At 40.1% G+C, this 27,595-nt stretch overlaps 1 protein-coding gene across 3 annotated transcripts in view; it reads left to right on the top strand.

Moving 5' to 3' along the window:
* The first annotated feature begins 104 nt into the window (after positions 1–104).
* The window catches only part of LOC147230333 (protein argonaute-3), a 30,411-nt gene continuing 2,920 nt past the window's right edge, over positions 105–27,595 (top strand). The window contains exons 1-15 of one of the 3 annotated variants that reach the window (XM_086153663.1): positions 105–947; positions 14,806–14,977; positions 15,270–15,390; positions 16,554–16,762; positions 17,729–17,865; positions 20,757–20,891; positions 21,058–21,145; positions 21,940–22,087; positions 22,243–22,362; positions 23,811–23,933; positions 24,749–24,882; positions 25,876–26,060; positions 26,166–26,325; positions 26,498–26,588; positions 26,878–27,072. In XM_086153663.1, the coding sequence (XP_086009789.1) occupies positions 929–947; positions 14,806–14,977; positions 15,270–15,390; positions 16,554–16,762; positions 17,729–17,865; positions 20,757–20,891; positions 21,058–21,145; positions 21,940–22,087; positions 22,243–22,362; positions 23,811–23,933; positions 24,749–24,882; positions 25,876–26,060; positions 26,166–26,325; positions 26,498–26,588; positions 26,878–27,072 (2,037 nt within the window). In that variant the 5' untranslated portion in view covers positions 105–928. Of the gene's footprint in view, positions 948–12,157; positions 12,265–14,805; positions 14,978–15,269; positions 15,391–16,553; positions 16,763–17,728; positions 17,866–20,756; positions 20,892–21,057; positions 21,146–21,939; positions 22,088–22,242; positions 22,363–23,810; positions 23,955–24,748; positions 24,883–25,875; positions 26,061–26,165; positions 26,326–26,497; positions 26,589–26,877; positions 27,073–27,595 lie in introns of those variants that run through there. The other 2 variants (XM_086153662.1, XM_086153664.1) reach the window with 2 other exon arrangements.

Below are 27,595 nucleotides of genomic sequence, written 5' to 3'. Positions count from 1 at the left end.
TCGTTCAATGTACCGTTACTTCTCGCAAATACACTGCTTTACCTTTAGATAGAGGCGGAGTTGGCTGTTCTGACGTCTGTGAGCTGAACCCTCCTCTTCCTGTCGGTGTCAGAAGGCAACTTCACCATATTTAGCTGGTTTACCGAAGCCCTGCAGAGTTGATCTGTCAACCAGTCTCAAAAATCTTAAGACTTATCCGAGGACGCGGCGCGGCGTTGACAGCTTTATTTTTTGCACGGCGACACAAAAGACAGAAGACGGCGTCATTTGGATACAACACCGGCGGAGACGAAGCGGCGAAAGTAGCTGTTTTTTCACACGATAAAAGTAACCGTCGTCTGTCAGAATTCCAACTATCCATCTGCCGTGCTAGCCAGCTAAGCCGTTAGCTAATTGGTACTGCTAACCGGACGTTCGCTGTGTGTCGTCGACATAAATTAATGTCGTTTCTTTTCGTGTTCGACCAACGATACCAAATAGTCTGGACTCTATGACCCCGCTGAGATGATCTCCTGACAGCTCTTCTCATCCCATCCCAACACTTTTCCACATCTAGCTTACGAGCTAACTCAGCTAACTAGCGGGTTTGCTCTGCCACAGCGCCGCGTTGGACATCCAGTAGCTCCCCTCCTCCTCCCCTCCGTGGCAGTGAAATCCGATTGGATACGTTGAGCGTGTGTGATCGGCGGTGTGAGGACACCGGGGACACGAAGACCCGGCCTCGGCCGGTGAAACGACCGCACCGAAAGACCCCCCCTCCCCCTCGACAGCCCGCACAGGAGTTGAGCTTCAAGGGACCGACCGGCGTATTCAGCCTCTGGGCGCTGCAGAGGCGTTGTTCCACCTCGGGGGACACCGGGCTTAACGGAGGAGGACGAGACGTTTGACAACTGTGATCCGGGTAGCGAACCGGGCAGGGACCTCATGAATGGAAATCGGAACTACAGGTTAAACATTTTATCTTTATTAAACCAACTTAAGTGGCAGTTTGGGTGGAATGAAGTTTGAAATAGTGAAATATGATACTCTGGTTTGTAATCCTCACTCCTCCAACATGACTCAGTTTCATATTGTGACACCGTTCGTTAAACACGACTGAATTCTTCCGCGACTCTCAAGCCCTTTTCAAATATATCAAATTTGTCATCAATGAGAAGTTATCGATCACTGGATCATACAGATTTCTTGGGGGAGATAGTCCACTCCGCTTCATACAGGTCCTGAGGTTGACCTCCCTCTCATGTAGATTATGACATTATACAGGATAATGCGCCATCACATGCTAAATACATGAATCGCAAAAAACAGTAAGCACATTTGACAGTGGGCCAATTACTATAGCTTTCCTTTCATGGACCAGGGTCACGGAGACCGAATGACCCTGCGCTGACCTCGACATATTTAGAAGAAGCTCATGTCACTCTGCATGCTGTTTTCTCACTCCTATTTAATCAGTGTTTTTAAATTGCAAAACACAGACACTATCATTTCAGCCATGTTATGTCTTTCGTTTAGCAATCAGGGCGATGCAAAAATTACCACTTTTTTTAATGGACTCTGGGATGGCACATGGATCAGCATATTTTATTTGAGCTTTTTCAACATTTTCTTTCTTGCCCTCTAAACCACTCTTATTTCAGAAAACAAATATGTTTTGCATCATAAATATTTTCTTAAATGTAGTACCATTGATAAGTTATCCTCTAAGTTACCCTCATCTTAAGTGGCAGTTTAACAATTTCAAACTACCCGCAGTCTTAACCGTAACGACTGCTAATCCATTTGTACAGCCAGAAACTGAAAGCCAGGTTCTGTCAATCAGTTGCTGACGTTTAAGGCCGGTCACTCCTCAAACTATTTGCCCTAATCCTCCTTTTGCAAGGAAAGCCCTCTCTGCCGTCCAACGTTTCATCAGTGTCTGGACTTGCCTCAGTTGGGACACTTCCCAGAGCCTGTGAGGGGCCATGAGGTGTTTTCCCAGTAACTGAGCACCTTCACTATTGACAAACAGAAAAATTGTGTGCGCGCCAGCTTAGCAGGTGTGTTTTGCAATACTCTACAGCATAATGACCTAAAAGAAGCATCTGTGTTGAGACTAAACCTCATTTTTTCATTACAGAACCTTATTTATGCTACTGTTGATAAGGTAGACTTCATTTGGGTCCTACACATTTTCTCTTCAGATCATCAATCATCATATATGACATAAGGAAAACAAGCCAATAAGCTCGCCATGAATGTAAGGGTGTTCACTCACAACACGTTATTCAGCAGTCATCCAAGAACATGTCAAGCGCAATATTGCGTGGAGGGGGGTGCACTGACATTTTGCAGGAGGCATTAATGCCTTCCACATTTTGTTTCTCTGTCAGATCTTACTATGGTGTTTGTTGGCATTGTTTTACAATGAAATATCACTAACGGCCGTAGACCCATCAGTAACCTCTCTGCCTGGCTGAATGATTAGAAGAGGCCCACTTTCAGTCATCAGCTTTGAGACTTGCGTGAGAAAATGCAAATTGATGGCACAGCCCGTTGTGAAAATGACAGTCACTCCTTTACACAGTAGTAACTTGTGTGATCCATGCAACATGTGTCATGGAAACCACTGTTTTGGAGGAATCACAACAAGGGATATGTTAAGTGCAAGGCTTTTCAGTTAGGACATGCAAACTGTGCTCTCTTCTCAGCTTTCCTCCCAGTAATTATATTTTGTTACTGTGGAATTCTGAAGCCAAAAGAGTCAGAAAATATCTGTAAGCCTTATAGGTAAAGTTTATTCAAAGCAGAAATGTCAATATGGAGTTCTTTCTCCTCTAGTACAGGACTTGAGATAAGTGACCGATGATGGTCAACTCTCACAGAGCTTTGAGAATTTACAGTTTGTTTGTTTTCTGTCCAAATGACCTGCTTCACTAGCTTTCTAACAATTTACTCTGAATTCAACAGTTAGCAGACTCAGCCCTCCACTGCGCTGTCATTTGACGCAGTTTTATTAACTTACTCTGCAATAGCACCATTTATAAATCACCCATGGATTTGTTCCTGGTGTCTGTAAGCTTTCAAGTTGAGGCATATGGACAAGCACATCCACCAAGAAACATCAGACTGCAGCATTAGCAAACCACCTTATCTACCTGGCTGTAAACACCTCCTTTGTTTGGGAGTCATGTTGGATATATAATCTCATATTTTCATTGTCGTCATCACAGTTAAGTATACTTTTGTTTCAACTTGAAATTTCAGCAGGTTTGAATGGATGGAGGAAAGTGTCAGGGGTAATATGCACTAAAAGACTATTGGTCATAATACTCGGAGGAAAGGTGTACAAGAAGTTGCTGAGACCAGCGACGTCTTTTTTAGACAGTTGTATTGAGGAAAAGCCAGGAGGCAGAGCTGGAGGTCGTAGAGGGTAAAATGATGCGGTGCTCTTTGGGAGTGACAAGGATAGATGGGATCAGGAATGAGTCCATCTGACAGACAGCACGTGTTAGATGATTTGGAGATAAATGTAGTACAATAAATATAATCGTGTGTGTGTGTGTGTGTGTGTGTGTGTGTGTGTTCTCTCATTAGTCCCTGATAGTCCCCCTCTGTATGTTGTACTTAAAAATGTTCCACATGCCTCACCTCTGACCACATTTTGGAACTTAGTTTATAGTAGCAGCTCAACCAGTCTCACCATTTATCTGTGTCTTTCTAAGCTGCTAGTTAATGTTTTACCCTTCTGCTTCTGGTATCAGTCCCCCCCCCCCCCCCCTGCTTTCTCATGTGTATGTTTCCCGCTCTTTTTTTGGTTCTCAGGGGGCGCCCACCCCATCATCCCATTCCCACCCATGGTTACGGCCTCTGTCAATGAGGAACTCTGCCTCCCCTGTCATTCTCCCTGTCGATTGACTCTGTGTTGGCAGTGAGGTCCACATAGAGGGAGGGCTTGGTACTTAATTTGTAGTCTCTCCCCATAATACTCAATTCATTCAAGCAGCTCGTCAACAAGGAGAAACCCTCGTCTGCAACCCCAGCCACCCCTAAGATGAACCACTGCCATATTATTTTAGATTTCTCTGAATGGAGCCTGGGCCTAGTTCTTCAAACCTGCTTTGTTTCTCCAAATTCTTGAGCCCTAACTTCTCTTTGAAGTTGGTGGATTTGCTTGTTTTTATTTTGTTGATGCTAAAACAATTGACTCATTATTCCAATTAGGCAAATAACTGACATAGTTTGAACAGTTTTGATCATCTCAAAGCAGCTAAGGTAATTTCTCAAAAAAAAGAAAAGAAAAAAAAAAGAACTGAACATGCTAGACACACTAGTTTCAGCTTCAAAAGTATGATGATTTTCTGTTCTCTGCTTCTTTTAAGAAGTACTAAACGGGACAGGAATGTAGGGGGATTCGATTGTTGGTCAGTGGAAGCAATGAAGTGGAACAAGTGACCAGCCTTTTTCTAAAATTTCTGTCCATCTGCAGTTTTTGGATTTTCTGGAAGATGGTAAAATTATCCACAGATGAGGCTGTTATGTAGTTTATAGTTTACAGAGAATCATGTGATATGTTTTACAAATTTAGTACAATTTTTGAAAAAGAAGGCAAGGTGTTAGATTATTCACATACAAATAAATAATTTGAGATCAATGCCTGGAGGACTGTCACATGGGTAAAGCAACAGGTTGCCTCCATTCTCAATAATCAAAGCTGACTATTGTTTGGTTTTGCTGCAGCTGAGAGAGTAGGAGGTGGCAGAGGAGGGAAGGAGGAGGGAGCCTGGAGGTTGTGATGTGTCACAGAGATTAGGAAGTCAGAGCAGCCAGACCATGCACCCCACACACACACGCACATATACACACACACCCTTTTTTTCCTGAGACCTGTTTTTGGGGGAGATGCAAGGGGCTCATTTTAGGGGACAGGAAAAGAGGCACTTGGATGGGGAAACATGCATGTGTTATGTGACGGGTAGACAGAAACAGCTGATATATCCTCAGTATAATTCAGGCTTTAAATGAGGATTAGTCTCATACCAGGCTTATTTCTCACTTTTAAAGTCCTACAGCTTTTTGAATCTACGTGTATTTATGATTGAAGAACAATAGGCTGAAAGTTTAACCTTGCCATCTTCACAAAAATTCTCTGGATCTTTTTCTGTTTTTATCTCTTTGGTCAGATTTTGATTGTCATATATACTTGAGTCCTCACTTGTATGGAAACACATGCTCTTCAGTAACCAAGATCAGTCAATAGAAATTGTATGTGGCCAAGTTGTGATATATATAGACTTTGGAGATTGAAGCTAGATTTACTGTAGATGCATGTGGTGAACCTTAGAAATCTAGATCCACGTTATTGATGTAATTTCATTTGCCTGATATTACCAGACAAATCTATACTAGCTTACAGAATGGTCTTGTTTCCCGGTATTTGTGGTTTGTTGGCTCTTTATTGATAACACTGACTAGAATGTGAATAGAGAACCAGTAACAAGCAATTGGATTTGTCAAGGACTAATTATATTTAATTTATCCCTTCCTTTTATTTATGCCATCCTATTTTTCTTACAGTTGCATATTAGACACCAATATTATCAAAGACATAGATGGCTGTGTACTTAAAACTGTCTGTTTTTCTTTGTGAATTATTCTTCCCTCCCAAGTCATTCTCGCATTGTCTGTAAGATGCTCAAACAGCATGGAAACAGCAACAATAGATGACTTCAATTCCAGGAATGTGTTTGACACTGTGCATATGGATCTAACCTGAGCAGGTCATTTACAGAAACATCCATCCATCCATCCATCCATCCATCCATCCATCCATCCATCTATCCATCCATCCATCCATCCATCCATCTATCCATCCATCCATCCATCCATCCATCCATCCATCCATCCATCCATCCATCCAATATTCCCGCTTTGTTGAACTTCAGATGAATGTTCAGTGTCAGAATTGAACATCCTCAGAATTTCACAAATGGTCCGATGTGTCAAGGCTAAGTGATTTGGTAGCTTGAAGCTTGTTAGCCCAAAAAAATCCATACATCTGCATTTTTGTTAAAGGCACAGTGTGCGAAAAAAGTAGCAGCTTATTGTCTGGAAATTATGGTATATTGTTTACCTGAGGAAAGCTCAATTATAGATGAATCACTGACAATCACTAGCCACTTCTTTTGATTATGGCATTGGTATCAATGCAATCAGAGCAATTCTTATCACTTTACTACAATACCTGACAGATGTGCGTGATAATGCCCAACCAGTGAGGTCAATGTGAGCTGTGGAAATTCATTTACAAATGTACATAACTGAAATATGTTGGTGACTGGGCCTTTTCAACTTGGTTCATTTCCTCTAAAATTTCAGCGTCCTTTAATGGTGTCATAAAAGTGTCACTAAAAAATATAAGTAGCCAAAGCGACCAGTCCCAGTGCACACACTTCTCACATCAGAGGCCCATCATGCGGTTCATTTGAGAGGTGGTGCTTTTTCAGTGGCACTGGTGCTTTTATTTCATTTTTCAACATTTGTGCAGTGCTAAAAACTAAACTTGATATCCCATACAGTATGATTTTTTTTCAGATTTTACCATATGAGTAAATATCTGAAGTCCCTACTGAAGTGTATCACCAGAAGCCAGGTTAACAATATCATTCATTATGAGAAGCTCTGGGGCAGAACAGCAAATGTATCAACCCATCTTATGTAATTATATGACTGTAAATAACCCAAATTTAGCTAACAACAACTTAATAACACTTATAATTATACATTCATGATATCAATCTGCCAAACTGCACCCTAAATGGAGCCTGGTAGCCACTCTATGAAAAGGCTTGAGCATGAAAAAAGTAAAAATATACATATAAATATACAAATATGTAATATAAATATACATATACAAATATACAAAACAGTAACATGTTACAGAGTTTAACCTCAAAATATCATGTCATATATATGTATATATTTTTTTCATGTCCCAGCACTTTTGTTTCCAAACAATATTTTTGACATGAGGAAAATAAGCAATATTACCATTTGTATTGTTATCAGCCAGGATTGTGGTACTAATTGTATATGTAAAAGAAAAACACAGGAATCAATAAGTCAATCTGTCTATATTGATTTAAAACTAAAAGGTTAAGCATTTTGAATTGGATTTGTTCTGTCTTTTTACCGACACAATCCTCCTAACTTTTTGCTGGTCTTGGACTGTGGCACTGACCACCATACGTGCCAGATGTAATGTCTGTAAGGAAGATAAGGGCAAACAGAGGAAGGAGTATGACTGTGTGTGACGTCTGTCAATCCTTCTCCGCCAGCGAGGTGTGGTGTGTGTGTGTGTGTGTGTGTGTGTGTGTGTGTGTGTGTGTGTGTGTGTGTGTGTGTGTGTGTGTGTGTGTGTGTGTGTGTGTGTGTGTGTGTGTGTGTGTGTGTGTGTGTGTGTGTGTGTGTGTGTCCAGGGTTGGCCTGCTGTGACTGACGCCATTGTGCTTTGCCACTAAGCACTTGCTCTGTTCCCACCGCTCAGGCCCCTCTGGATTAGAAATACAACAACTGTATTGTGTGTGCGTGCATGCGTGTGTGTGCGCCTGCCTGCCTGCCTGCCTGTGCTCCAGTGTGGGCCTATGTGTGCGAACTTGTGCACTTGTTAGCAGTGTGGACATTTGTGTACCACAGAGTAGAGATGTGGCAGGGGGATGGTTAGCAAGTCCTGGATGTTTGCCTAGCTTCTCACTATCCCCGGCTTTCCTGGCTGCTGGCCACCTGTGTACAGTGTAACTGTGTTGTGCTACAAAGATATTGAGTGGAACAAGTTCACATTGCTGGGATGGATCTCCAAAATACTCATGTCCAACCATGACTTCAACTTTTCAATATGAGATAGAGTTTATGAATTGACTTTGTCATTCTATCTACATTTGCATCAAACCATATGTTTTGTTTTGAAACAGCTGTGAAAAATTAACATTGGGTTGACCTTTAGAACAGATTTGGAAAAGAAAAAAAAAGATTAAAAGCCAAGGTTAGGCCATCTTTGCAAACATTAGCAAATAAATTTGACACAAACATTAAATTGAGGAGGGAGCATATCAGTGATGACAAACTGCCCTTCCTGGACTGTACAATATATATTCTACAGGACAGAAGCCTGGACATAGTGATCTATCGAAACCAATATTGTTCTATTCTGCCTACCCTGTTCAACACAGAATACGGAGCATCAGAACTATCTACCTTCCGGTGGAGAACATTGTGACAACCGCTGATGAAAAGAAAACAGAAGACAAACATATTAGGAAAGCTCTAAAGCTCTATCTTGTGGCTACCCGAGCTGGATGTTCGCCAAAATAGAAACTGCCAGAACAAAACACACACACAGAGCATGAGGACAAATACAAACACCAAGATACCGAGAGACCATCCATTGCCGCAAAAAAAAAAAAAAAATCCCAGCACAGCTCAAACCCCACACTCAGGCAAAGTGCAATGAGAATTGTGATGACCTTGTCATAAGTGAGACAAAAGGACCTCTGTAGAAATGGATGACCCAGTCCAGGAGAGTCACCTCTTAAGGACAGGACTCTTGTCCACCTACTCCTTAAGGACGAGGGCCTCTTCTTTTGACAACAACGTCCAGATTCTGGCTACAGAAGGCAGGTGGTTTACAAGAGGGGTCCAAGAAGCTGCCTTTGTCAAACTGTGGAGACCTTCACTGAACAGGGGAGGCGGGTCCTCAACACAACTTTTCTACATACAAATCCGTGCTTATTTCTGTCAGATCAACACACACGTAGTTGCAGATCCATCCGCAGCCTACAACTCAACTAGAGGTAAACCAACCCAAACCAGGCCCCAGCAACTCTGGGCCCATCATCAGCCCAAGTGGACTTCTTCTGTTTTACACAATTAGCCTTACAGTTACCTATTGACATTCCAACTCAGGTATGTCCTCTGATTCTAACCTTTGTTTTCCAAACGACACACACATAGTGATGCATGCATTAACATAGCAATTTCATTCAACCCAATTGCTGCCTAAGAACTCAGCCATCAACATAACGAACCCTTTCAGTTTAGACCAATGCCCAACCCCCAGCCGTTATATACAGGAAACTCCCCACAGTCCGTTGGAACTGAAGAAGCCTTTCTGATGAGAGCTGAAATGTGACGAATGCCAGGAGAATATTTGACAATAACTAGAAATTAAAAGTAAAAGTCAGAAGAATCCGAATCCGCTTCAATGGCCAAGTATTTTTGGTCATAATAGAAATATGGCTCTGGTTTACACCTTTAACTGAGATATAGGTAAACAAAGACCGGCCAACTGAAAATTATACACAGTACAAAGTAGAATATCCCTTTTATAACCGTAATCTCTTGTGAAAGATGATGTTAAAATGAATCACAGAATATCCCACGCTTCTTAGTCAGTTCTTGACATCTCTGACTTACACACACTGACTGACAGAGAAACTCATCCAGTCTTTCATGCTGTGAGCGTGTGTGACAATGACTGTGTGCATGTAATAGTGAAAGGTAAGGGCATTCTGGCTGTGCCATCTATTTTGATGAACGTTGAGGGCACTCACGACAGCATTAATTTAACAGCACTTACAGGAAAAATTCAAGTTGAATGTAAATAAAAAAAAAAATCTTTATTGATGGAAGGACCAAATTAACTGACAGTAATATTATGACTTTATCCTGCAATGGTATGACTATGCTATGATATATATTTCCATTTTAATATTTACATATGCACCTCTGCAATACAAGTTTTCGATGTAAAAGCCTCTTGTTCAAAAAGTAGATCAGATGTGGATTGTGAACGGCTCTTATAAATTTAGCATCTGACTGGCGGCGCAAAGGTGTGTTCATCGGGCAGGGTTGTTCACGTGCACAATGAAAAGTCGATGTAGCAAGGCCAGGAAACCTTGTTTTATGTAGCTTCGCTGCTCCAGCAAATTGCACATATTGATTATTACATTTTGCGGCACATTACTTACATTTTCTTTGAGTCCTAGATTGGTTAATTAAAGCATTTCTAAATTCAGTGCAGTTAAGTCATCTAAACATTGATTGTTTAATTGTTTACTGATGAGTTTCTATTTATGATGCATTGAAGTGTTCAACTTACATATAGTTTCTAATCTGAAAACTTTCATGTAGATAAAACCCTAACTTTCACTCAGGAGATGCCTATTCAACCGGTACATCCAGTTCTTAATTCTAGCTTCTTTCTCCCCCAAATATACATTTTGAAAAAGGTTTCATTTATCCAATATGTGAAGGAAAAATCAAAACTTAAACTAGCCTAAGTCAAAGTCCCCTCAGGGTTAATATACAGGAAAGGCACACTCAGACAAGGGGTGGGAGGGAGTATCTTCTATTTGAAGTTACTCACTCAACGTACATTTTTTTTTAATTGAAAAGGAGTAGGTTTGAATTAAATTGTTCTTAAGTCGTTGTCAGGTAAAGTATTTAGCATATTTTTAAGCTCCTTTTATTTTCTTTGGTTTGATCATGGATGCCATGTACCAGTTGGTAAAATGAACCACTAATTGAATTGTTTGTCACAAAACAGTTACCAAAATATGCAGCTGATAATTCTGTAAAAAATATGTTTGAACTTAAACTTGTGTCCCTTCTGATGAAATGGCCATTATCCTGATTTCAGGTGGACCAGAGACCTGAATTCTTCTCATATGCAATCAAAGCAAGGGTTTTCTACATGCAGAAAAGTTCATTTGGCTCATGACAGCATCATTTTTTTAAACTGGGTTTAAAACCAGTTTTGCCAAAACATGGACACAACAGAGTCAGCAAGCTGACTGTTATAAACCTCATAGGGTATTTGTTATTGCTCCAGCCTGGTCTGAATTGTACATGAGAGGGTGCTTTAAATGCCAAGGAGAATTGTGTTTGCACTACAATGTGCAGACGGTGATGCTCATATTTGTGTGCTGCCATCTTAAATCAGTTAGTGAGCTGACGCATAGCTACCTAATGGGTCAATGGGACTGCAGGCTCTGTGCTATTCATGTGTATGTTCATTTTGTGAAGAAAGAAATTGGTCACAACAAGGACTTCAATGATACTAGAGGGCCCATAAAACACCACACGGCATCAGTGTGTTATAGCAAATAGACAAGCGACAATAATCCAGAGGTCTTTCATAATCACAGGAAGCCAAAGAATGCAGAGGCTGGCTTGCCAGACATCATGGCGATGGAGCTGCCGTTTTGATTTGAACCACACAAGTTGTTTGTTTTTTGAGCCTTTTTTCATCTTTACATCTGTGTTATCAGGAATTTTTAGTTCTCCGGGGAGTGCATGCATGCACTTGTATGTCATGGGAAAACAAAGGTATAAGGTTGCTTTTCTGAAAAATTGTGGTAAAGATTTCTTGGTGTGCCAGTCTAGATGTAGCATGCGGGGTTGAAGTTGTACAGCCACAAACAACTGCACATTTGTGGTCGAAATGTTTTAGAACTAAAAAAAATGATTTGTGTTTGTGCGCGCCTATAGGTGGAAAAACACATCAGAAAAACATTTTTACTTGTTTCAGTTTTTCATCTTCTCTCTACATTTAGTCTTTTACTTTAAATAAACCTAGTCAGCACATTACTCAAGAGACATTTTTCTGACTAAATGACCTCTCTAGTTGTTAGTTACACGATTACTCAGTATTAATTTCTTTTATTACACAAGAACAATTTTGATCTCAAATATACACCATTAAAGTTTCATGGTATATAGGAGCAGCCAGCAGTGTTAGGTGACTGTGTTGGGGTTGCTGACTATTTTTTACACAGTTGTGACACAATGTGCCCAGACGGGCTGCCAAAGTCCTGAAACCCAACTCCCTGCTGCTTCCTGCTACAGTGGGTGTCTCCTGGACCCCATTTTGCCTTGATGACACACACAGTCATGAGGTGAAAAGCAGCCAACGCCAGCTTGGTTACTGAGGTCAGGAACAGGATGCTCTGCTGTGCTTCTTTGCGTGTGGTGCCTCTATGACTCACACTGAACAGAAGCCAGCTCCGACAAGCAGATGTAAGCTGTTAAACACCAAGCCTGCCCCTTTAATCTCACCACTCCCTACTACCCTCCTGCCTCTGGACCTCTCCCCCAGCTCCATTAGAGCACAGGAAAAACACACTCAGTGATGGACACCCTCTAGACTCACTGTTTATTTCCTGGACAGACATGACTACTGAGATCTGTCTGATGGACAAGAGGTTGAGGCAGATCTACAGAAGACAAGTATACCCGTACCCTTAATGATTGATCAGAACAGTCTTTCATCCCGTTATTATTTCTTCTTCTTCTTTTCCTTCCAGCTACTCCCTTCAGGGGTTGTCACAGTGAATCAACCTCCTTCATCTAACCCTGTTCTCTCTATCTCTTCCTGTCAGTGTTTGGGTTTGAGAAATAGCTGCAATTTTAACATTTTCAACTACGCAAGGCTCCACCCTAGAGCTCAGGTAGAGAGAGAGTGAGCTGTTAGCGAAAAACTTCCACTCTGACTGTCAACAGTGTTGCGTATGTTGCTTTCTGCTTCTTCACAGAAGCTTTTTATGTTGTTGTCTGGACTTTATTATTTTTTTTTCCTCAACAGTCCTCCCCTTTGCAGGGCCTCGGCCCCAACATTACCCACACATGTGAGCCTATGAGTTAAATCAGCAATGAATCACTCTTAGCCACTACTCTTATGTATCATATTTGGATCAGTTTTACTGGTAGAAACAGCACCAAGCTTAGTGCACCTCAATATAGGCTTGTTTTCCAAAGTGTGGTGAGGCCAGTGAGCCTCAGCAGACACAAATAGACAAATAGCACCAACATGTGTGACACATTTAGTTGAGAAGAACTCTGTTTGTGGATCAAAGTGACTCATGTCTAAGAAATCTCATGGCCTATTGGGACAGCATTCATGTGCACTAACAATGTTTTTGGAACAAATGTGATTTTGTTTAACTCTTTGGTGTTTTTTGTCACAAAGCTAATTGCTGGTAACAAAGATTATATTATAGAGGAGCAATTATAATCATATTCTTCATTGATTTATTGTCCATTGGTATGCTTATTTTTCAGCATACTATTGGGATCAACTTCATTTTAGCAACTAATATTTTCACAATTCGTGTCTTACCAATATTTAGTTCTGTATTTCCGCCTCAGTAAAAGAAGTTTGAATAGAAAGGCTTCTTTACAACAGCAACATTTTTGGCTTATTGCACTTTTGTTTGATTGGTTTGTTCTTCTGTAGTCCTATCAAAGATTTGAACTTAGCATTTGTCTGCAGCTGTTTGCTTCAGAGTTGGTGCTCAATGCATCACATACACATCTGTCAGTGTTTAATGTGCTGATTTTTTTTCTTTTTTTATTATGGGTGTGTTCATTTTGATTCTGCCTTAATCCCACCAAAGTACTAATGTCATCGTTCCACTTTTCATAGTTGGTCAGCTTGAATTTGAATTGCACATGAAAAACAACAGATTTTTTTTCCCACTGGTTAAGTGGGTGTGCATAGTCAATAGGTGAAGAAGTCAGATAGAACTTTTCAATTTTAGTTTGTCCTTCAATTTCAACATGTTAGAAAAATAATGCTTTAATGTTACAGTTCGTATTTCAGTGATTGTAGTCCAAACTCCATTTTGATATTTAAGGTTAAAAAGTATGTTATTGAACTGGACTCTGATCCTTTTTAATGATTAAATATTTCATGTTTAATTTTGAATGCACAAACTATCAGCATACTATTAGAATAAGAGATTATAATGTACAGTTTTCACTAAATCTGTTTTATTGCATTTCAGGATATTTGGACTGTATGAAATGTAATATTTCTCTTTTAGCCTTTGTACAAAATGGTTTGGAAATGTAAGTAATCAGGAAAGTGTAGAATCATTTTTAAGTCTAATGTTTAAAAAAATGTATTAATTGCATTAACGGTTTAGCTGCTAAGTTATCATCACATTTTGTCCTTCTCAGAGATTATCAAATAATGGATTCACAAGCAGTCTCCTTATCAGTTGCAACCTCTTCCATCCATATTCTGTAATGTGGTCAGTAGATAAAACTTCTGAGGTGGCATAAAGAGTTTTGCCATTTCATTTATTCATTCATCTTCTACTTATCCTGCAGCTAGGGGTGTTGTAAGTAGCTGGATCCTATCCCAACTGTCATTGTGAGAGGCCAGGTACTCCGTGGACTAGTCGCCAGTTGATCTTTTTGATTCTGCCTTAATCCCACTAAAAGCCCAATGTCATAGGGGCAGTTCAGCTTTTGTAACAGGCACATTGCTGATTAAAAAAATAAAGCAGCACCTCAGCGGCACTATTTGGCCTTGAAGACAACTCACCTTTTCATAAGTGAACTGAAACAAATTGACATTTTCTGTCTAAGTCAAGGAATTCTAGAAGTGAAAGAATTTTTATTTTCAGCGTCAACATGAATATATATTTGGAGGTGTTTGAAGAAGGTGGCTATGCCCAGGAAATCCATATTGGAGTTTTACATCAAGCTTTTTGAAATCGCCTCCATGATTAAATGACTGTGGACAGATGAAACTGAGTTAAACTCATACCAGGATGATTGAAATTAAAAAAAAAAAGAATTCAAGAAAGAAAAAGAATTTCAAACATTTAGGGGGAGTGGAAGGTATGCATTAATGCATGTATGCATTAATGCCAGGGGGAGGTGGCTCACTGGTGGTTACCAATGATGTGACGCTGCTGGAATCATCAGGAGGGATTCACTATGAACACATCTGACCCAACTCCCATTTTTTTCTTTTCTCAGGAGCCGTTGGGGCCCAGTCCCTGTTCTCCATGCCACGGCGGCCTGGCTATGGCACCATGGGGAAGCCTATCAAGCTCTTGGCCAACTGCTTCCAGGTGGAGATCCCCAAGATGGATGTCTATCTCTACGAGGTGGACATCAAGCCTGACAAGTGCCCACGGCGTGTTAACCGGTACGACAGGTCACACCTACTTGGCTTTTTAAATGATCATTTGTTTTTGAGCTGGTTTAAAGATAGTTTTGTACTAAAGACTGAATATGTCATAGTCAGGGAATTAACTAATTATTAAATGAACTAATTATCTTGATTATGTGACCCTCCGAAGCTCACTACTGATCATACTGTGTGTGTGTGTGTGTGTGTGTGTGTGTGTGTGTGTGTGTGTGTGTGTGTGTGTGTGTGTGTGTGTGTGTGTGTGTGTGTGTGTGTGTGTGTGTGTGTGTGTGTGTGTGTGTGTGTGTAGGGAGGTGGTGGATTCCATGGTGCAACACTTCAAGGTGACAATCTTTGGGGATCGTAGGCCAGTCTATGATGGAAAGAAGAGTCTGTACACAGCCAATCCACTGCCTGTGGCTCCCACAGGGGTGAGTTTTCAGAACACCCTCACATTTTAACAGGGAAAAATACACTTCTACTTTTAGTATCACAAGTGTAGAGGTAGTTTTTGTGTGTGGTTATTCCATTATGCAGCACTGTGGCGCAGTGGTTAGCGCTTTGGCATCATAGCATGAAGGACTATGGTTCGATTCTGACAAGGGGGACCTTTCTGTGTGGAGTTTGCATGTTCCCCACGCAGACACAGGGGGAACATGGCATTCTCCAGTTTTCTCTCACAGTGCTGTAGGTTATTATGGAAAAATTGGGAATGAGTGAGTGAATGTTTGTCTGTCTCTATATGTGGTCCCGCGATTGACTGGTGACCGTTCCGGGGTGTACCCCGCCTCTCAGCCAATGACAGCTGGGACAGGCTCCAGCATCCCCTGGGACCCTGAGTGCAGGATAAACGGCAGACGATGAATGAATGGATGTATGGTTATTCCATTACCTGCATTCGCAACGCAAAATGCTGCAATTTACATGACTCCAAAGTCAACACTGAATGTACAATTTGAACACGGTGATTTATAATATTGATTTTTTTCATAAAAAACCACTTCACTGATGATAAATTATTGTTGATTGAAAGTTTGTTGATCTTTTTTTGTTTCTGTTTATGCAGTGTACCTTCCTTTTTTTAATAGCAGTCCAATAGTTACACTGAACTGGGGAACCAGTTTTAACACTTCAAGTCTAATTTTCTGACCGATGAACATGCTGCTGGTGATTAGTTGTGGTTCGCTTTTTGCAGTGTCAGCCTTTTAGATTTGACATTAATTAATGTTGGAATGCAATTTCAAAACATTATAAATTAAAATCTAGAAATACAAAAAAATTCAAGATCTTGAAATGAACAAAAATGTTTCTGACCCTAATGTTAATAAAAAAAAAACAACAGTAATAACTGTTGCTATAATCAGGCAACCCTACAAGAATCCAATTACTCAAGTCAGACCCAAGGCCATCATCACTCTACACATCAAATTGCATAATTTTGATATGCACCAAAAACAAACAATATTTTAACATTTGAAAATAATAAAAACAAATCAAACTTTGACGTCATACACAGATTACCTTTGAAAGGTTTCTTTCGCTAAACAGTCGGTTGCTACCTGTGCTGCTTGTCACACTGCTGTTGTTCCCACAGGTGGATCTGGATGTCACTCTGCCAGGTGAGGGGGGGAAAGATCGACCCTTTAAAGTGTCCATCAAGTTTGTATCTCTGGTCAGCTGGCACATGCTGCACGAGGTGCTGACTGGACGCAGCATGCCTGAGCCCCTGGAGCTGGACAAACCCATCAGTACCAACCCTGTCCATGCAGTGGACGTGGTGCTGCGACACCTGCCATCCATGAAGTGAGTTCCATTACAGTCAGAAAAAAGCAGATAAACTATATGAAGCTGTATTGTGATCAGTTTTTTAAATTTTGGAATCCTTTTAACTTTTTAAACAAATGTTATCAGATACCAGAGACCTTCACTAATTATAGTCCTCACCCTTTTTCAAGACAACATGCATATACTACCCAGTGTAAAAGACATTTTCACACCTGCTCTGTGTGACAACAAAGGACTAAATATTATTGTCTGAAATTGGTATAATAGTAACAAAATTATTATATTATGCCTTTTCCCATTTGTAGCTTAGTGAACGTGTCCTTTCTTTCATCATAAACTAGTGTTTCCGAACAGTAGCCATTCTTTCTGTATCCCCTCCAACCATTTTCTTCAGTCATTACATGGAAAATTGTGCACATTTCAAAATAGAATCCTGCTAACATTTTGAGTAAATGCAGTATATTTGTTTTTGTCACAGCAGCTCTTGCATCAGCACCCACACTCCAATCCCAACGGAAATCAAATGTGGATTAAATAGGATGTAACATATGGCGATACTTGAACTTACACAATCTTTCATGAGATATCACGTTCTTAAGCCCAGCAAAATACAATATCGATGTTGCTTTAATGAAATTTTTCTTTTTCTTTTTCTTTTTTTCTAGCCATTATTATAAAAATGAGAACAAGGTCCAGGTATTACACTGCTGTCACGTCAGGTCAAGATTCATGAAGAGAAAATATTAACCTTCCCAACAATTATTGATGTGTGTCCTAAGCAGAATAATAAGAGCTTAATGGTCAGGGCAGTGCTGTTGGTGAATGTGACAATGCATTAATCCACATTTTAAGTATGATTGTCAAACAATCATACTTTTCTCTCTGCCCCTGCACCCTTCTTCAATGAACCCATATCCTCGGAGAAAATACTAGGTCCACAGTTATTGCTCTTTTCTCATATTTGTATGCTTTTCCTCCATCTAGATACACGCCTGTGGGCCGTTCCTTCTTCTCAGCTCCAGAGGGCTATGACCATCCGCTGGGTGGTGGACGGGAAGTTTGGTTCGGCTTCCACCAATCTGTGCGTCCTGCCATGTGGAAGATGATGCTTAACATTGATGGTGAGTCCCAGATATGATTGCGCTTCCTGGAAAAACAGACTGAACAACAGCTGACAGTTTTTCTGATTATGTCAGAGGATGGAAATGCAGAATGTCTTAGAAAACACTGTGCTATAGTGGAAACAAAGTAAACTTTTGAATAATGAAACCAAGACAGTTCCCTTTAAACCGGTCAAATATTAGCCAAAAATAAGCAAGAAATTACAAACTATTAGAAAATCAATTACATTTTTTTTCAATTTGTTATGATTTTGAAAATATAAATGTAGTTTGAAAACTAAAGATTTACTAGGACTTTTAAAACTAATTCAAAATGTCAATGAATATTCAGAAGAGAGGCTGAAAACTAGCCAGATGTCAGCGTAAAATCCTGGGGGATTTCAATAATTAATCAGATTGGAATAACTTACTCCATACAAGCTAGAATTTGAGATGCATTTGCTTGCAGCAACGTTTGGGGAAATGTTATAGCTTTAATTAACAAATAAATCTGACCCAGTGCTGCAGCGCTCATGGGACCGTTACCTTATTGGAAAATATGTTCCACTGAATGTGTCCAGACTGTGAGGAGCCTTGTGCTTAAACAATGCTTGTGGACAAAATTATCATATCTCACAAGTTGCTTAAAACCGTTTTTATAATGTGTCGGGAGTGATCAATAATTATACTTTTACAGACAAAGCCTACATCTCTTTCACGATCTGTTTATTGATATAGGTGCATTTTAGAAATCACATCTATCATTGATTCTAATTTATGTACAAGGCAACATTTAATTATAACACAATAGTAGTTACAAAGTGAATTAAAATTCAGATTTTTACAAATGATAAGAGATTTCTGTGTAACAGGGGCATTTGCTGATGGGGGTTATCTTTTCAAGAATTTCTAGCTGATCTTTAACCAGTTCTGTGCTGATGTTTGGTGTAAATTTTCTGAATACACCAAAAATGTATGTAAAATACCAGATTAAGATCCTCTTACAGATGTAGACTGAAATTGTATCGCAATTCTTGTGTGAAAAACAACGCTGAAACTACATTGATGCATCAACAGCCCTGAAACTCTCATTTGTTTTAGAGGAAATCACAAGCTTGTCATTCTGAATATATTAATTTCCTCATATGAAAGAACCTCAATCTGTATCAATATTGCATTAAAGTATGAAACTGGTTTGGTTGGTTGGAGAATTTAGGATCAAGATTACGTTTGAACATAAAATGAAAGGAGTATGTGTGAGTGTGCAACTTGGAGGAAGTAAGGCTTCTACTTCTAGGCTGGCTGGTTGCCATGGAGACCGAGGGCTTCTCAAATGCGTGGGTGGGTGATTGTGCCTGTGCAAAGTGAGACGGGTGGGTGTAGTTGGGGTCACAAGGGTAGCTGAACAGAGCATTTACTTGAGGCGCCTTTTGTTTTGCTCTAAGTACTCAAAGCCCCTGACTCTTTTTCAACCTCTCCCCCTTTTTTAACCAATTGATCCACTCGTTGTGTCCGTTTTCCGCCTTCTCATCCCGGTTTGCAACCTCAAGTCTACCCTTCACTGCCTGACAGCACAAACTATGTGGGAATACTTTGTTTTGCAACTATTATACGATGATTTCATTTAATCTGCTTGAAGGTAATAAACACTTCCCACACTTGGCATCTTGTGCCAACACAATGACACACATTTTGTGAGTTAAGAAGAACTCTGAATGACTCACACCTCCAAATAAAACATTCAAAACAGTATGCAGGGACAATTGAGAGTGATGACACTTCCTGCCAGTGGTGAAAGCATCTCTTGGGGCAAAATGTGATGTGTTAGATAACGTGTCCATTTCTGTCAACAGCACCCTGTGACTTTTGAGTCAATAACTGACTTGCAAGGTTCCTGATGTAACAGCAGCTCACCTTTGTTTTTTTCAGCTCTTGGTTTTGTTTTCTTTTTAAATCACTGTAACTTTTTGAAAGTTCTGGCGTGTCTGTTACATCACCTTTGAGCTCAGCATCCCACCTGTCAGACTTGAGGTTTGAACTTCAACTTGAATTTCCTTCCATTAACCACAGACAAGTCATGTTGCGCAGCTGTATTACATTGGAATTGCTACACATCATGTAATTGCAGCTATTAGTTTTCAGTTAATACCATTCACATATAAATAAGTGGAAATATAAAAATCTGGTTGCATATACATTGCTCCTTTAGATCTTTAACTGGATGGAAAGCCATTCATATTGTTGTCCAGTGCACATGCCATGTTCAGTTCTTTATTTCAGGGCAGGCAGTGGTGTCCTGCTTGTTTTCATGATGAGGCTGATCTGTTGATGTTGATACCTATTAAAAAATCTCACTCAAATGAAAAGATAAGGTTTTTGACTTCTTACAGAAAATATAGAAAAAATACACTTTTGGCCTTAACAAGGAAAGGAAAACCTGAAAGAAATCCCTAGTTACCTCTCAATAAGGGGAAAAAAATGGACCCTCACAGGAGGGTCGCTTACCTCGGACATTGCAATAGATTCAATTAGTAAAGAGAAAATGAATAAATACAATTATATTTCAACAACTAAATTTTTAAAATATAAATGTCAGTCAGATACATTGGAATATGTTATTATTTGCAGTAAAGTTGCAACATCAGGTGTCTAAACAAGGGCTCTAAGCCGGATGGCCTCCACATGGCCAAGCAGAAAATTTGGGTGCTTATAAGAGAACAAGCCACCTCCTGTCCAACATTTGGAGACAGTGTGAAGTGTTTGATGGCTGTGACCAGAAAGTACCTAGAGCACTAGTCATGCCAAGCATGTATCCTGTGTGCACCAGGGAAAACACACAATCATTAATTGATGGAGGCAATGGTACAAGCTTGAATGTCTGCTCAGCTCGCCTCTCTTCCTTTATCTTTCAGTATCTGCCACTGCCTTTTACAAGGCCCAGCCTGTCATCCAGTTCATGTGTGAAGTGCTGGACATCCACAACATAGATGAGCAGCCTCGTCCTCTCACAGATTCTCACCGAGTCAAATTCACCAAAGAAATCAAAGGTAAAAGATTCTACTCCACAAGACATGGCGTTAAATCCGATGAAGAAAGTACATTAAGTGGACAAGCGAGTGAGAGTGTCTGAGTGGAAAACCAGCAGAGCCGTTCTTTTCTGTTATTCAAACACAAGCACTTTTCCAAAAGCCTTTTTGTTGCCTGTTATTCAAGGTTTGAAGGTGGAAGTGACGCACTGTGGAACCATGCGGAGGAAGTACCGTGTCTGCAATGTAACTCGCCGGCCAGCCAGCCATCAGACGTGAGTCAGCCTGTTGGCGGGAGGGAACAGGAGATTTTGGGTGGGGTGCGTGGATGGGAACGGGGGCAGGGAGCATAGACCACAATGGATACCATCACCAATCTGGAGCTGAGCAAACCAGATCGTTGCTCAGTCATGTCTTAATTATGCAGCCGGTATTAGTCACTTCTCTGTGATGCGGCTCCCCGCTCCTTATTGTCGGCAGGAGAAAATCTCACATATCCTTTCGAACAGGACAAATGTAGCTTTTACAATGTTCTATGATGAAGGCCTTTATAATGTGAGAAGGTTATCATCATGACAATTAAAAATGATTTTAAAATCATCATTCAAAAATGTCTGTGGAGATCATGCAGATCAAGGTTAATTATTGTCAAAATCTGCTTCTCGTGGCAACTGGATCTGATTTTCTTTCCTCGAAAGGAAAAGAAAATCAGGTTCACATGAAAGGGACAAAGTATCTTTATTAGTAATTGAAAAATACATACATATCACAAGAGACTGATGTAATCCCCCATCAATTGTAACTTGTCTGACTTTTTTAATAAAAGTCACTCGTAAGGTAGACTTTTTTCTTTTAATTGGCATATGGCAAATTTAGCATTTTCTGACAATTTTTGGGGGGTCAACTTTGACAGATGTTGCATGATATCACTTATCACTTTTTGCACTTTTTAGTCATATTTTATTTTAAACCTCAGCTGGAGATATCAGTCAAAGAAAGCTGGCAGAGTAAACATAAAAAAACAAATAAACACATAAAACATTTTGTTGGTCTTCTGTTCTTGCTTCAGGTTCCCTCTACAGTTGGAGAATGGTCAGACCGTGGAGCGCACTGTAGCCCAGTACTTCAGGGAGAAGTATAACCTGCAGCTAAAGTACCCACACTTACCCTGTCTACAGGTGGGCCAGGAGCAGAAACACACCTACCTGCCACTGGAGGTGAGACAAAAGACAAAGTTTGTGCATTTCACATGATGAAATCTGCAACATTTTTATATCAATGGGCCCTACTTAGCTGTGTCCATCTCTTGCATTGTTAAACTCCCTGCCTCAGTTGTTTTACCTATCTAACATTTTTTTTTCCTCCTGTGCAGGTGTGTAACATTGTAGCAGGTCAACGGTGCATCAAAAAGCTGACGGATAATCAAACCTCCACTATGATCAAAGCCACAGCTCGGTCTGCGCCGGACAGACAGGAAGAGATCAGCAGGCTGGTGAGTCCTGGAGATGGCATCATCTTCCCCCTCAGACGCCATAACGGCTGAAATGAAAAGCTGGCTTATCTGGGACAGTAATAACACAGTCTGAATGTTATTAAGATACTGGCATCTAAACATAATTTACTAGTTATTTGAAATAAAATTTGATTGTTTTGAAATAAGCAGTAATGACATTAAAACATAGATAATTTCCAGTTGCATTCATAATATTGTAAAACATATATTTAACATTGGAACCTCCATATTTACAAGTTGTAGCATTTTTCACTCATGCTAGACAAATTGCTGGACAACCAAAGGTCCCAGAGTAAGGTACAGCAGAGAAAAAAGGGTCTGACATCTTTTCAACGAAAAGGGCAGGCAACATAACATTTGCATCCACCTGAATTTGTCAGCATGTCAAACTGTGAAAATCTCATCCACTGTCCTGAGCTTATTACTACTATTACTTATTAATAATTGATATTTGTTCAGATTGTGATACTATTATTATTACCATTCATGTAAAATGGTTAACATTTTTCTTCTAAAATGTGTCAGGACATCTTGTTCAAGCACAGATAGTTATACAGGTATTTCAATTATAAGTGTACATGATTGAATTTAAGATGTTTCAGCCTCACTACTGTGAAAAGATGGGTGTTTAATCATGCATTTGTCACCTCAAATAATTTTTCTCGTACCATGTTTATCTCTGCATGTGACAAAGCTGCAGACCTTTATCAGACACCACATCCTTTTCATCTAATGGCCTTGTTGCCAGCCTTGTCAACATTTGGTTGCCATGTTGCCACATCTTGATATCAAACTGCCTGCTTAATCACCTCTGCCAGATTCCCATTTCATTGTTAATGGAGGTGTTCTTATCCATCACATTTGGCAATAACAAGGCTGGCCCTACATGGATCTGCAAAATGCCAATGGCTTTAATGGCCTGGATGCTGCTCCAGTGTTTTCAGTTTATTATTTTTGGAAGTGTAGTTTCCATTCATAATTTACACTTAGTGGTTATCACTCACATCCCTTGCATCTTCACTTAAAGCAAAAAAAAAAGTAACAATACATCCTTTTAATATATATATATCATTGTGTATTTTGACCCATCATTTGACACCTTCACATTTTATTAACAGGGATTAAACGTGACTGCAAATTACATTTGATTTCAGTTTAGGTTCCTTAATCTGTTTTGACCAGGCATAAATCGTGAAGCTAATTCTGCACCACATACATAAATCTTTTATACAGTTTTGTGGAGAAAGGAGGCTTTTTTTATGATGGCTTTATAATAACTGATAACAGAAGGCTTTGTGTTAGTAAAGACCTCAAGCTATAGCACACATTGTAACACATAAAACATGATTCGTTGAATTTCCCTGAACATGTTTTAAAAGTTTTATCCCTAGGTTCATGTCTTTTTTTTGCATCCCCTTTCTGTGCAGGTGCGCAGTGCCAACTATGAGGCGGACCCTTTCGTGCAGGAATTCCAGTTCAAAGTGCGCGACGAGATGGCCCACGTGACGGGGCGAGTGCTACCCGCCCCCATGCTGCAGTACGGCGGCAGGGTGAGCACAGAGCACTTTATGGTACCCTTCCTTTAAATCACGCCCATTCTCTCTGTTTGTCTGACAAGCTGTCCCCTTCCTCAGCATTTGTATCCCAGTGTCTCTGAGGGGAACTAACTCAACGGCTTCTGTTTCATGGTGTTAGTCTTTTTGCCTTATGTTGTGGCTGAGTCTCAACACCTTTGTTAATTTTTATCAGCTATTGCATTTGGTAATCCCCCCCCCCCCAAAAGGCAAATTCTGCAATCATAATCAGATTCAATAAAATGTGCAAGTGGAGAATTTCAGCACATGCAGATTAAACACTTTCCTGTTCAAGTCAAGGAGCAGGTTAAAGATGTTTCCAAATTAGAATATGTAAACTGCTTGTTGAGACTGAGCCAAAGTGTTGATTAACACATGTCTGTATCTGTCATGAAAAGCACGGTTTACTATTATTTTACATTTTTTCATCATCTTAATATGATGATGCATTCTTCCATTCCTAATTTTGGTAAACATATTGAATTACCGGTACATGTTACATGTAAATTTCCAAATAGATATAATAAAGAAAATACACTTCTCATCCTAAAATGTCACTTGTCTGTTAAGAGGAAAGGCTTTTTAGCACATTTTTGAAATCTTGTTCTCTGTGTGAACTGATGTGAGAAAGCAATAATTAAACTGTATCTTTATGCTAGAGTAGCACGACTGTGTTTATGTTTATTATTGAGTGTGAACTGCTCAAGTTTGGGTTTGTGTGAACGAGAAAAATGTGAGAGTTGTGACCAAATAATCTGGGTACATGTGGTGAGATTGCAATGTCGTTTCAGAATCGCACAGTAGCCACGCCGAGCCATGGTGTGTGGGACATGAGGGGGAAGCAGTTCCATACCGGAGTGGAGATCAAGATGTGGGCCATTGCCTGCTTTGCCACACAGAGACAATGTCGAGAAGAAATTCTCAAGTGAGATCAGTTTATTTTTTTCACTTCCCCATCTCAGATTCCATTGGAACCTCACTGACAGCGCATAAAATTGCATGAATAATATCTGGCACAAATGTAAGATGTGAAGCAAAAATGCTATTTCTTTCACTGGGAGATATTCCAAAATGTTAATAGATTATTAAATCTGGACATCAATTTAAGGAGAAGTTACATTTTTTCCAATATACTCCTGTTAAATAGTTGTTTTGTTTTTTTCCCTCAAGAACTTTGGTGGTAAATTTTATGTGTGGAATATATTTTTGTGACAGTCAGTCAGTCTTTAAAAAAGAAGAGGTTGCAGAGATGAAGATGTTGAGGTTCTCTTTGGGAGTGACCAGGATGGACAGGATCAGGAATGAGTCCATCAGAGGAACAGCACATGTTAGATGTTTTGGAGAGAAGGTCAGAGAAGCCAGACTGAGATGGTTCAGTCATGTACAGAGGAGGGATAGTGAATATATTGGTAGATGGATGCTGGAATTGGAGCTGCCTGGCAAGAGGTCTCGAGGAAGACCAAAGAGAAGATTTATGGACGTAGTGAGAGAGGATATGAAGGTAGTTGGCGTGAAAGAGGTGGATACAGAGAATAGGGTTGGATGGAGAAAGTTGACTCGCTGTGGCGACCCCTGAAGGGAAAAGCCAAAAGAAGAAGAGAAGAAGAATCAGTCTTTAAAAAAAACACTCCTTCAACACACAATAACTAGGCTTGAATATTAACAGTGTGGCATTTATCATAGTGTTACTCACATTTTAAGTTCTATGTGTCAGTGTCATAGGAATCCCAGATGTCAATGAAGAGTTGAACACAGGGTGCACAGACCAAATAAGCGGGTGAAGTGTTGAATGTATAGTAACTTTAGAGAAGATATCTAATACTGCTCAAACACTGTGTGGCTCAAACACCACAAAGTGGCCAGAACCACCGACCATTTATTCAAAATCAGAAGTTATATCATTGCCTTTCGTCTACAGGGGTTTCACAGACCAGCTGCGTAAGATCTCCAAGGATGCTGGGATGCCTATCCAGGGCCAGCCATGTTTCTGTAAATACGCCCAGGGAGCGGACAGTGTGGAGCCCATGTTCAGACACCTGAAGAACACCTACGCTGGACTGCAGCTCATCATCGTCATCTTGCCAGGGAAGACTCCTGTCTATGGTTAGAGAACCGAAAAATCTGTATTTTTCAGTAAAAATCAGTATATGCTCTTTTGACTTCATGGTAAACCTGACCTTTTTGTTTTCTTTCTCTTGTGTCCTATAGCGGAAGTGAAGCGTGTGGGTGATACACTCCTTGGTATGGCCACCCAGTGTGTCCAAGTGAAGAATGTGGTGAAGACGTCCCCCCAGACCCTCTCCAACCTCTGCCTCAAGATCAACGTGAAGCTGGGAGGCATCAACAACATCCTGGTCCCTCATCAACGGTGAGTTACTGAGTGTCTCCGCTCTCTCCTATATGTTACATTTACTTCTGTAGATTCTTTTTTGTTTGCGATGAAATCAAACACTATGGTATCATGTACACACACACACACACACACACACACACACACACAATGTAAAGTAATTAATATTTGATGATGCTTGGATCAACAGGCCATCAGTGTTCCAGCAGCCAGTTATCTTCTTGGGAGCAGATGTTACACATCCACCTGCTGGAGATGGAAAGAAGCCTTCAATTGCAGCTGTGAGTTGTATCTGTAAAATGTTTTTTAGTAGCTTTTATCCCTGTGGTTACATTATTTGACCTTAAGGAGGAATATATGCCCGGAAATTTTAACCCTTCAATTTATCCCAGATTTATCCTCTTTGGGGTTTCAACTCAAAACTAGAAGCTTTATTCTGGTAATAACACATTCAGCAAAAGAAATGTATTGCTATTTGCACTTTTCAGCATTTAAATACACATTTGTAATACAGTTACAGAAAAGCCTTAGTTTAACACTCTACTAATACACTACTGTTCTCTCCTCTAGGTTGTTGGTAGCATGGATGCCCACCCCAGCAGGTACTGTGCCACTGTACGGGTCCAGAGGCCAAGGCAGGAAGTCATCCAGGACCTGGCCTCCATGGTGCGGGAGCTACTCATCCAGTTTTACAAATCTACTCGTTACAAGCCCACCAGGATCATCTTCTACAGGGATGGAGTTTCAGAAGGCCAGTTCAGACAGGTCAGTGTGCGTTCACAGTCTGTGAGCTGAACCAAATAAAAAAAAACAACCTATGGCCTCGTAGCTTACTTTTGCTGCTCTTAATCTGGGTGTTTAGCAGGGTAAGTAATTCTCAGCAGCATCTTGAAAGCACACACACATGAAAACATTTTAAATTATGTCTTGAAAAAGAATATGTTGAAAAATTAGATAATACATTAACAGTAGCAAGGCCACAGAATACCTGTAGAAAGCTAATATGCTAAAAGATATGTCATATGTGCTTTTGGATTCTGACAAAAGTCAGATTTTTTTCCTGTCTTTAAGGTCCTGAGCAGAGTTTAAAAAATTACTTCAAAATAATATTAGTTATATTTCCATTGAGCAGAAAAACTATATTCATGTGATATTTATCATCCAGCTCTGTCTAATGTAAACAATGCAATTTATGTCAATCAGACATAAAGAGCATGTTCATTACATCCTTTTTGCAGTATCTTTAACTTTAATACACGGGGCAGTTTTGTTTGTTTGACTTGTGTCT

Source organism: Fistularia commersonii, chromosome 10, assembly GCF_037954325.1.
Source record: "Fistularia commersonii isolate RoL2024-O1a breed Wild chromosome 10, RoL_Fcom_v1.0, whole genome shotgun sequence".
Classification (NCBI taxonomy): Eukaryota; Metazoa; Chordata; class Actinopteri; order Syngnathiformes; family Fistulariidae; genus Fistularia; species Fistularia commersonii.
This window is presented reverse-complemented; position numbering and strand designations above follow the sequence as displayed.